General features: G+C 40.1%; 1 protein-coding gene across 3 annotated transcripts in view; it reads left to right on the top strand.

Moving 5' to 3' along the window:
• shroom1 (shroom family member 1) overlaps positions 1-12,100 on the top strand; it is a 98,931-nt gene that overhangs the window by 43,819 nt on the left and 43,012 nt on the right. For all 3 annotated transcript variants that reach the window (XM_051933974.1, XM_028812750.2, XM_028812751.2), the window contains one exon: positions 8,869-10,997. In XM_051933974.1, coding sequence (XP_051789934.1) covers positions 9,003-10,997 — 1,995 coding nt within the window. In that variant the 5' untranslated portion in view covers positions 8,869-9,002. The remainder of the gene's footprint in view (positions 1-8,868; positions 10,998-12,100) is intronic.

Genomic DNA, 12,100 nt, shown 5'->3' with positions numbered 1-12,100 from the left:
CCTGCGGTGCTCCTGTGCTGCTGACCACAATGTCAGATCTGCAGTTCCCGAGACGCACATACTGAGGTCTGTTTGTAAGATAGTCCACGATCCATGCTACTAGGTAGGAATCTACTCCCATCTCTGTCAGCTTGTCCCTAAGGAGCAGAGGTTGGATGGTGTTGAAGGCGCTAGAGAAGTCTAGAAACATAATTCTTACAGCACCACTGCCTCTGTCCAAGTGGGAGAGGGATCGGTGTAGCATAATAGCTGTCCCTGATTGACATAAATCTGACAAAGTGGCCACTATAATCACATTTTAAAAATAAGTTCTGTTATGAGCATTCAGAACACATAATCTTTTTATAAACGCTAATACTGCTTCTACTAATGGGTAACATAGCATATCTCACAAAGCACTCAGGATTGCATCTTGTATTCTTCACAGCACCACACAAGGTAATCTCCGTTCAGCCAAGCGAACTGGCAGCCTATTTAAAAGCACATCCGTCTTTCAAAACAAACCCTTACAATCCAGTGACAATGGTTGCTCTCATTACAGGAATGCACGGCTAACCTCTGGTCAGCATGCTAGGTTTTGGTCAAGGCATTTCTCCTGTGCAGTAACAGCATTCCTGATGGCTGCTTACACCCAAGACGGCTTAGAAAGCACAAAGGCGTCATTTTAAACGGATTGGCTCCCTGATGAACTTGACATGTATCCTCAGCTGTTTTTTGGCACAAATATTACTGAAATCTCTGAGAGTACCTTGAAAAGAATTGAAATTCCAGGCAAGGCATTTAATGGCATTTGGATTGATTTACAGCAGATATTTGCTCTTTAATTAATTGGGAGATAGAATTTGGACAAATGTGTGTGGGCCTCTGTTGCTGTCATTATTGGAGAAAAGTTTTATGGAAAAAAATAATTTAAGATTAAAATGCTTTAAAAATAATAGTAATGAAGATGTTGAATTTGTAAATAAAGCAGTCTGGCAAATACGTGCTAGATGTATTTTTTAAAATTTTTTAAAAGTTTTTGTACTGGATGGCATAATGGTACAGTGGTGCAGCCACGTCACTTATTCTGCATACTAGTTACTCTTACTTTTTGTCCTTTTGGATTTTCAGTTTTCCGCCCACATTCCAGAAGTGACGATTATGTTTATTGGGTATTTCAGATTGGCCCTCCATGTGAGTTCAAGTTTGGGTGTGTGCATGAGGGTGACCTGTGATAGATCAGCATGCCATCCAAGATTGGTTGCTGCCATATGCCTAATGCCACCTGCAACCTTGAGTTGGGAGTAACAACAACAACAACAACATTTATTTATATAGCACATTTTCATACAAAAAGTAGCTCAAAGTGCTTTACGTAATGAAGAAAAGGAAAATAAAAGACAAAATAAGAAATTAAAATAAGACAACATTAGTTAACATAGAAAAGGAGTAAGGTCCGATGGCCAGGGTGGACAAAAAAAACAAAAAAAAAAACTCCAGAAGGGTGGAGAAAAAAATAAAATCTGTAGGGGTTCCAGGCCACGAGACCGCCCAGTCCCCTTTGGGCATTCTACCTAACATAAATGAAGTAGTCCTCTTTGTAGTTAGGGTTCTCACGGAGTCACTCGATGCTGATGGTCATACAGACTTCTGGCTTTTAATCCATCCATGATTGTTGGAACATCACGGTGCTTTGAGTAGATAGTGCGCCACCACCAAAAGGACACCGGAAAAGGAAATAGAAGAGAGAGTAGGGGTTAGTACAGATTTTAGAGCCACCATGAATAGTTATTATAAGGTGTAAGCAGGTTTTAGAATGTTTATGTTATTGAACCAATTGCTTATCCTCTGGTTTCATGTGTAGCAAATTATTTTTTTCGAATCTGAAATAAAATTTTTGAATAAGATTTGATAGGAGAGAAGACATCCGGAATATAACTATGCAGTTGTATATCATTATTAATGTTGAGGTAATTTTGAGAAAATTTTCACTACAAATATACTATCTGTCCGTTCATTTTAAATCAGTTAATTCAGTTCACGGTCACAGGCACCAGAGCCTATCCGAGGGGAACAAGATGTGACTCCAGACAGGGTGCCAGTCCATCATAGAGTGCTAACAAATATAAAACAGCACTGTGGCTTTACCTCTCTTTGTAAAATGTTTTATATTTCAATCATGACTCTTTGACTAAGCCTGCCATCCCATTCTGTATTAGAGTATGCCTTGTGTCCATTGATATTGGAGTAGGCTGCCATTTCCTGCAACCCTGCAATGAATTAAACAAGTTCAAAAATGAATGGACGTTTTTTAATTGTAGTGAAGTTGGCAGTCCTGGTTAAAGCTAAAGTGTAATCCTCACAAACAAGCTTTATTTATGCATGAAGAAACAGGCTGAATTTATTGTTTCCTTCTTTAAATTGTTTTATAGATATGTTACATTTCCTCTTTTACTTCACCCATTTAGCGAATCTTGAAGTTTTTTCAGGTTTTATACTAATCCATCTCCACATCATAGGAAGACTGGAAATAGTGGCACTGGTGGCAAGGTCCTCTCTGTACTGGGATGGTAGTTATTATGCAAGACTGTTGTTTGTAGGTATGCAGGAGTCTGACCAGTTAAATGACTAAATAGGCCTATTGTATCTGAAAGGGCCCCAGTGGAGATGCAGGAGATTTAGTTATGTTGCCATTATGCATTTTCACAGTTTTCCTTTTCCTTTGCGGGCAGTGACGCACAACTGAAGTGTCATTATTGCTCTAGATATATACAGTACTGTATAATATTTTAGTTATAATCTTCTCAGCTGTTGTATGCCTTATATCTAAGTGTGTTTAACACACAGCATTGTTATGCGGCATTGGATAGTGGTGCAGGTGTTAGAGCTTCTGTCTCACAGTTCCTGAGTTTGAATCTCAGCCCTGTTACTCCCTGTGGCAGGTTGCGCATTACTTTTGTACTCAGGCTGTAACATATACCAGTGATGCGCAGGCTACAGAAGACTGTAAATTGAACTGTATCAATCCATTTATTTTTTAAAGCCCACTTTTTTCCTGTATATGGTGAAAGTGGGCTGGAGCTTATCTTAGTGGAAGTGGGTGCAAGAAAAAGGCAACACTTACAAACACAATTGCACTCCTCTAATTTGCAGTTGTTAATAACTAAAACTGCATATCTATGGGATGCAGAAAAAAAACTGGAGTACCTAGAGAAGACCCACTATAACATGAGGATAACGTGCGGGTGGTGCATAGTGAATGGGTCAGAATTTAAACAAACCACTCGAGGAATATGCAGAAGCATCTCTAACCACCTTGCCATCCAAATCAGTTTTTTCAGTACCTTTTCCAAGTAAATTTCAGTATAAATAAGGATTAGAAATATTTTCTAAAATGTTTGTTTATACAGTATATTTTATTATTCCTTCATATAAATTATTTTTACATCTCACTTTCAAATTCTACATTTAAAATTCATTACACTTTACCCTACAGTGGTACACCTGCTTGCCTAATACTTCAGTACTACATCATGGAACTTTGCCTTCTTTTCTTGCATCATTTTTCATGATCCTGCCCTGTTCTTCCAACCAGTGGGCCTTAGTCCCAGTCCTTCTCCTGACTATTTTAGTTTTGGCCAGAAATGGCTTTAGCTGCTCCTGCAGTTCACTCCCAGGTCAACTCATAGAATCACTTCTGAGGTCAGTAGCCCCAAATTTGGTTGCAGTTGCATCAGGCTAGATGTCTGGTGACCTCTAATATCTGTGTATGTTTGAACCTTGAGCGGTACTTAAAGGGCCAGATCTGCTTTCCTGAGCAGAAGATTTCCACCTTTTTGCCATGTAAAATGTCTTCTGCCACCTGCAGGTTTGGAGGAATTGTTCCTGAATTGTTGTCAGTATTCCATGGCTTCATTCTCTTAATGATGATGATATACTTAAATTGAATCTCCATTATCTGTCTCCTAGTGCCTTTAGAAATATGTTGCCCCCCACTATGGAGCTACAGTCTTTTTTTTTATCTAGTTCTTCTGGAGGTTTCCCTTCTGTGGCACCATGTACCATGGGGTATACAATACCTTAGTGTGTGCGATCTTCTCACACTCTTATGAAAAGATATACAGTCATTGCTAGTATGTTACCCCCTTGCAGAGGTTTTATGCAGAACTTTATTCCCCCTAATTGCTGGCCACTCCTTCATACCATTTATAAAAACACAAGTGCTTATGAATTATACACAGAGTTTTAATTATATCATATAAGTTTTAATCTTAGAATATCTTGTTTTTGATTACTTATTTTGTAGTAAGTAAACTATATCTGAGTGGTCCCAGAAGAAAGCAAATGACTGCTGATTCTGTCCCTAAATGCCGGAGTCATAGGGTTTCAGAAATAAATTATATACAAACACTCTAACAATCCTCATAATGGTAATGGAATCTCATCTCCACAAGGAAAGTAATGAAAGAAATTGTTCATAACACAGCCCTGGACATTTTAAGAGTGAGTTCCTCTGTTCTGTGATCTGTCTTTCTACAAGTATCTGCTGTCTAAAAGGCACATGGAACATCACTTCTAGTAACAGTCAAGATTATGCAGCACATTGAAGAATTTTTACTAAGAGAGGAAACGCCAGATGTAGAACTCACTAGGTGAACTTTCACAACTCATTAATTTCAGCCTTTCCAAGCTAATTATAGAGTGAGAAAATGTTTGGCTTTCTGACTCCATCAGGTCAACAGCCTATATAGCCCAAGGCCTAATGTTGACGTACGTGACCCTGAACAGCCTGGTGAACCATCTGAGGACTGCTGTATCCTAGTGGACCCACATAGTAAAACCTCATGTGACTTTTGCTACTTCTCTGTTAAAAGTAAAGATGTCAGAGTAGTCTCTCAGAACAATGCCATAGGGGAACCATTTTTGGTTTCCAAAAGACCCAACCACATGAAGGTTCCAAAAAGAACCTTTACTTATGTAGATCTATAACAGGCTCCATACAGCAAATAACCATGAATAGATGGTCTTGATTTTAAAAGGACTCTTGCTTCATACATATAATAACACAGGATAATTTCAGATTGTATTAATCAGTCAGTGTTCTGCTAGTGAGCCTACTGTACATTATTGCCAGAAGGGATTCTCTACTGTAGGGCCCTTGAGCAAGGCCCTTAACCTGACAATTGCTTTGGGGCTCTGTACAATGGCTGGCCTTTTACTCTGATTCCCAAAGGTCATGTAAAAAGACAATGTTCCTCATGGGGATTAACTAGTGCTGGGCTGTATGACCAAAATTCTATATCATGGTATTTTTCAAAATTATACTGGTTTCACGGTATTCGGCGGTATTTTTTTCCCATGCATGACTGGATGTTAACCACAATTTCCACTGTACTTATTGTAGTAGACTGGCTAAGAATAACCTATTCCACTGTCATGAGAATTGTACATTGTAAAAAAAACATTTTAATGTGCACACAAGTATTAATACAGGTTTGCATGGCCCCATAAAGTGATAGTTTTCAAGGGGGTGTCACTAATGAAGAGAAAGAATCACATTGCATGACAGTTGCAGTCAAAATATAGAACCTTTTTATTGAACAAATTTTGCAAACAACTTAAACTATAATTTTGACAACATACGAGGGGGGACCCAAAAATAACCGGAAATATTTTTAAAATGTGTTTAATTTAATTTTCTGTACAAACTACAATTAGTCTCCTTCAAAGTACTCTCCATTGGCGGAAATACACTTATCTAACTGTTTGTTCCATTGTTCGAAACATTTTTTAAATTCGTCTGAAGTAATGCCCATTAATGCTCTGGTCGTTTCTTGTTTTACCTCTTCGACGTCAGCAAAACGCCTTCCTTTCAAGTCTTTTTTCATCCGAGGGAACAAAAAGAAATCACACGGAGCTAAATCCGGTGAGTAGGGTGGGTGGTTCAGGGTTGTCATACCGTTTCTTGCCAAAAATTGGCGAATGCTGAGAGCAGTGTGAGATGGAGCGTTGTCATGATGAAAGAACCAATCGCCCGACTCCCACAAATCAGGGCGTTTCCTTCTCACACTGTTGCGCAACCTACTTTTACAAAAAAATTCACTGAACACAAGCACAACCTTCCAGACTGATGGCACTTGGCAGACTGACTTGTGAGGAGTGTAACTAGATCGCCCTAGCGGCCCAACCACGTACTACAAGTACCAAACTAACAACAGCAAAATTCCGGTTATTTTTGGGGCCCCCCTCGTATTTTCAACCATCCTAAGAGTCATGCAGACTTAGTAAAATATCCAAAGGTGCTTGTCAAAAGTTGTATTGCACTGAACATGTCTTAGAAAAGGAATAAATATTAAATATTTTTTGTAAACCAACTACACTTTCTGTTAATGTTAACAATCTCTTTCCACTGACACGTTAGCTATATGGATTGTAATGCTGTTGGTTATCTCAATCTTAATTGATTGCTTTTTTTGTCATAGGCAGTACCTCTAGCAAACACGTCTACAAGTGACAAATGACTCGAGTGTCCTCTAGCTTTCTCAGTTTTACCTGAGGACGTGGAGGGTGCCAATCTTAGTTCCATACATTCATGGTACTGCAAAGCATGTTTGCGGCTATGGTAGTGCAGCAAATTGCTCATGTTGTCGCCTCTGGCGACAACTTTAGCTCGACAGTATTTGTAGTAAATAGTTGTTTGGTCCACATCCGACCTTTTAAAACCAAAGTATCTCCAGACAACAGACACAGCTCATTTTTTCGGCAAAAGTTCTTCTGTGTCATCATGTTCAACTTTATTGTCTGCTACAGCCTCAGTTTCGGAATGTTCTCTGTCAATTTTCACCACTCAATACCTTTACTAACGCATGTACTCTGTTGCATGCGTGTTTAGCGGTGTAGCAGTGAGAAAGGTCCCCCATGTTCTGAATGTTGTTTAGGCTATTTAAACCGGTGTTGCGGTATAAGAAAAATCCATATCATAACAAAAATAAAAAACAGCTTTCTGTATGAACCGGTATACCTCCCAGCACTAGGATTAACAAAGTATATCAAAATACATTAAGATTTTGGGCTTTTTCTACTTTAGAGGTAATTTTTCACAGCCAAACGAATCATCTGCAAAGAACCCTTCCCTGAATTAAATGGTGTTTTGTGCAGCAATAGTTCTACGAGGAACCACACAATCCAGTAAAGAACCATAAAATACCATTAAAGAACCACTATTTTTAAGAGCTTTGGTCTTGCACATTTAACAGTCAGGTCTGAGGAGACAGGTGATTCACTTGGGCATTTCAGGTGGTGGCAGATACCTCCAAGTAGGATAGAGCAACACATGTGAATTTAGAACTTCATTGATGCTGTTCTCAGGCAGAAAATTATGAAGTTGGACATCAGTTATTTTATCAAAATTTATGGTTAGCTAAATGTCATGGTAACATGGAAAATCACTTCTTGTAACAGTCAAGATTATGCAGCACACAGAAGAGTTTTTACTAAGGGAGAACATTAAAGAGCCATAAAGACAATAAAGAGAATTTAAAAACATTAAAGAGAACATTAAAGTTTGTGACAGAAAGGGTGTTGTGGCCAATGAACACAGTCAATGTCCTTTAAAAAACACTGACAGCACACTGACAATGCATCATTGACAACACAAACTGCAGTCTTTCCTCATGGTAGCTGGGTTCCTTCTTCACAGATGGTGACCACGGTCCATAGCCTTTCAAAATAATAGCTGCATAGCAATGAATGGAAAGGCAATGTGTTACTGAAAAAATACTTTACAGCAAAAAGACATTTACATGAGCATCATTGTAACTGTAGTACTCGAGTATTCCTGTCACAAGATTAGAGAATCAAATGAACAGTGGAAAATGGGGAGGCAGCTGAATATTCCAGCTAAAGGGAATTCAGTGTTCACATTGCAGAATAATCTCAGTTTGCTACATTGAGCGATGCATTCAGTGAGAGTTGATTACACAAAAATATTCAAACTGGACAGGCATAGTCTCAGATGTGCTGGTAAAATGTTTGATGTTGCAGCTACCTTAACTTCTGGAAAGGCTGCACTTAATTGTGTCCTCTGCTTCATTATTAGTTTAGATGCACATCTTCTAAATTAACCCAAGATCTATTGAATCTTTCATCCAGGCTTGTGATAGATTCATAGTACAGTGCAAAATACATAATGTAAAGCTTACCTTCTTTGAAAACTGAGAGCTTGAAGTATTCAAATTAAGTGCACTGTCTGTGTGGGTATTTCTTGGGGGCTCCTATTTCTTTCCATGTGCCAGTGACATGCAGGTTAGGTGGATCAGTAACCCTAAACTGACTTTGTGTGGTTGAATATGACATGTAATGGACAGCTGTCCTATCCAGTGGTGGCTTCTGCTTTGCACCCAGTAATAAAGGGATGCGCCACAGCCCTCATGAAATTGTAATTAACTAAGAACGTTTAGAAAAAATAATGAATGAAAAGCTCCTTATGGCCTTGAAGTAAGTTCTATTTATATCATTAGCAAAAGCAAAGAGACACGTTTGTGACCAAAGAAAAAAAAATTAAAACCACAACTTTATTGAAGGCTATCATGATACAGTAGCAGTTCCTGCTATTTAGAAAAAAAAGTGATGCCAGTGTCAAAATATGTGCTAACTATAGAAGACTATTCAGTCTTGTAGAATTGTCAAAGGTGACTGTGGTTTGTGTTTACTTAGCACAAAAAACTCTCAGTATGGGCACTATGTGCACTCTAGCAGTTATACTTGGTAAAGAAGGCTGTTAAAATTGTGATTGGTTTCTTCTATGTAGGGTTGTGTTGCAATTTTTAAACTCACCTTGTCATTTACTGTGTGATGATTTTCTTTTTTTTTTGTTTGTTTGTTTGCTAGGAGCCCATTGGTAGCTCAAATGAGTGTAAGGCTAATCCAGAAACTATGACATCACAAATGTCACCTGAGTCTATCAAGACAATGTCTTGTTTTATTACTCACCAAACCTTCTCCTGCTCATCTGTTGGAAACTAATGGATTCTACGAATCATGAATTTTCCCTGAGAGGCATGAAGAGTTTTGAACAAAGCACCTTTGACTATCAGACAAGTCGTCTTTCCCCTGCCAGGTCCATTAGCAGCTTTGACCAGTTTACCCATTGCCATGGAAAAGGCGACTCTGCCTACAGTTCCTTCTCTGGTTGCTCAAATGCACCAGACTGCTACTCTTGTCCCGAGGAAATCTACACCCACAATCTCCAATATGCCGACCTGAAATATGTGAGAGCTGTATACAACCCAAAACTTTCTGTTTCTGACCCAAGATCCATGGAATCTTTCAGCCAGACCGGCAAGGATTCCCCTCCAACACCGCCTACCCGTCACCAAAGCTTTGTAACAACCAGAGTCTTGGAAAAGCCTAGATTTTCATTTAATGTTGATGAGCAAGAGAGAACAGAGATCAGTGGTTCAGTTGGTCCCCACCTGGTGCCCCGCACTGACCAAAGCTACACTGGATCTCCTCCTTCATATAGGTATGAGGACCCAGTCGATGTGTCTGAAATGCACAGCCAACCTCAGTCTGCTCATGTGAATGCCTCCTCCAGTAACATCCAAAATAAATGCCAGTATTACTATGTGACAGGGGTGTGCATGCCTTCAGAGATGGCTACAGAGCATGTCAAACCTCATCACGAAGAGGCCCCCTGCAGTTCTGAAAGACATAGACCAGCACTGAAACCATGGAGCAGCCAAATTGAAGACACCGAATGTGACATGAGAGAGACTGACTTGGCACGTCATAAATCTCACAATAGTGCTCATCGTATCTTCTACTGTGGACCAGAGGAAAGTTCCCAGGCCTTAGAACACAGCCGGCAGAGCAAGGAAGCTGTGCACATTCCAAGCGAACCAGGCCCGGGAAATAAGATAAAGAAACAGCCTTTGGGTGATGTAGCCAGTGAAAAGATAAACAAAGAAACGACTCCACTACTTTACCACCTCACCGGGGAGCAACGTGCATCATTCCTATATTGGACCAGGAATGAAAATGAGCCAGGGGACCAAAAAACAAGACGGACCAGGTCAGCTTCACTGAAGCAGCAGCTGTCAAGGGAAGCTCCAGCTAAAGAGACTGTGTCCTCAGTGCTTAAGTGGAGCTGTGCTGATGACATAGAGGAGGAAAACATGAACCAGGAAGAAACAATGTACAGCTCAGGTTCCTCAGTGGATGAATCCTATAAAAAGTATTACAGGGAGAAGATCAAGCTTGCACAAACTAAGGTTTTGAGGGAAACATCATTCAAGAGGAAAGACCTGCAGCTCAGCTGGCCTCACAGACTGAAACCAAAAGTAATTGAGAGGCCTTCTGTCTTGCATTTTGAACCTCCGGCATTCACAGGGGAAGCAGAGGCAAAGACAAAAAAAGAACCCAGAAAAGTCCATGCAGCTCAGACACGTTTAGGAATGCGAAAGAGACTCAGACCAGAGCAAAAGAAGATGTACCATTCAGAGCCAGAGAAGCTCAATCGTTTGGAAGAGTCAAGACAGGGCTCCTTGGGAAGTGAGGAAGAGGACTCCAATATAGACCATAGGGAACTGGGCCTGGTAGCCATCCGAAAAAAAATGTTTGAAAGGGGACGAGCCTCATCAACTTCAAGTCTGTCAAAGAATGAGTTGAAGCAGATGCAACACAGTGCATTGGTGGAGTATATGGAGCGCAAGACAGGACACAAACCTTCCGAAGCACATCAGCACAGACCATTGACACCTGGGGGGCACCAAGATAGAGGACTAAAGGTAGTGACAAGACCATTTTCTGCTGGCCGAGTTCTGGACTTGTCTCCTGGTTCTGGCAAACACACACGCTCACCCAGCTCTGCATCCATCGAGGACCAAGGACAAGAACAGCAACTGCAGGCTGTGTCACAGAGCTGTGTCAAATCTGTCTCGGCAGAGTTCCTGCTGGATGAGAAGGAGCAGTTCGATTGCATACGGGCCCGCTCAAATTCATCTCCCTTCCCAGTCCAGGTAAGGCCGTCAGGTGGGATACGCTTGTGGAAGTCTGTGTGTAACAAGTGAAGCTTAGTCATGATCACAGTCACATTCTGATGTTCTCAGATGTAGTAGTAGCCTTCAGTTAATGATTTTAACAAGGATATTAGTCCCTGCCTAGTACTGTGAACCTTCTAATTCAAGTGTGACGTTTTGCTTAATATTCTGGGCAAGCCATTACAAATAAAATGAGTAATCAATTATAGAAAATCAACCAAAAATGTAGCCTACATCTACATGGGTGGGCAGCTTGGAAAAGCAGTGTTTAGCACTCCTGACTCACAGCTCCATAAACTGGACCCAAGTCCAGGTCCAGGCACTGAGTAGAGATAACTTGGTCACTTTGTGCCTGTGTGAGTTTTCTTGTAGGTACTCAGATTTTCCTTATACATAGTCAAGATATATAAGATAGATTAATTAGTCATTCTAAATTGGTGTGCCTGAGTGTGCCTGGCAGTGAGCGGGCGACCTGTCCAGGATTGGTTCATGGTTTGCGGTAGATGCTAAAGAAATGAGCTCAACCTCTCCATGAAACCCTGAAATGAAAATAGCAGGTACAGACAATGGGAGGAAGGATTGATGGCTAGATATTCCCTTTTTTGTGGCTAGAGAGCTAAATGTGAAACAGAATATTGACTACAATGTTTACTTATTTTCAATAATAAAATTAAAATTGAACACATACAATTGGTTTGTATTTTTGCTGGCTTTTATGTACCTTATATGTCATGGGAGTATGGACACCAGCCAGGACATATATTGTAACCAAACCACTGTATTTTACATGAAGGAGCTGTTTATTTGGTAATGGGGATTGAGGTGGTGATTGTAAAATGATTATTTTTATATATTTGGATAACTTTACAAGATAGGAATATAAGTGTTTATAGATTTTTTTAAATAATTGGAACACATTCCAGTGAAGTGACTTGTTTTAGGAAACAACGTGAGTTAGAGGTGGGAGTAGAACCAGTAGCCTTTCAGTATGTTGCCCACTATTTGACACGGTGGGTTAGGGGGGGGAGCTCTGCTCTTAAATCACTATCCAGAGAAGCTTTCCAAACTGAGTGTTCAATGGC

Source organism: Erpetoichthys calabaricus, chromosome 11 (genome assembly GCF_900747795.2).
Source record: "Erpetoichthys calabaricus chromosome 11, fErpCal1.3, whole genome shotgun sequence".
Lineage (NCBI taxonomy): Eukaryota > Metazoa > Chordata > Cladistia > Polypteriformes > Polypteridae > Erpetoichthys > Erpetoichthys calabaricus.
This window is presented reverse-complemented; position numbering and strand designations above follow the sequence as displayed.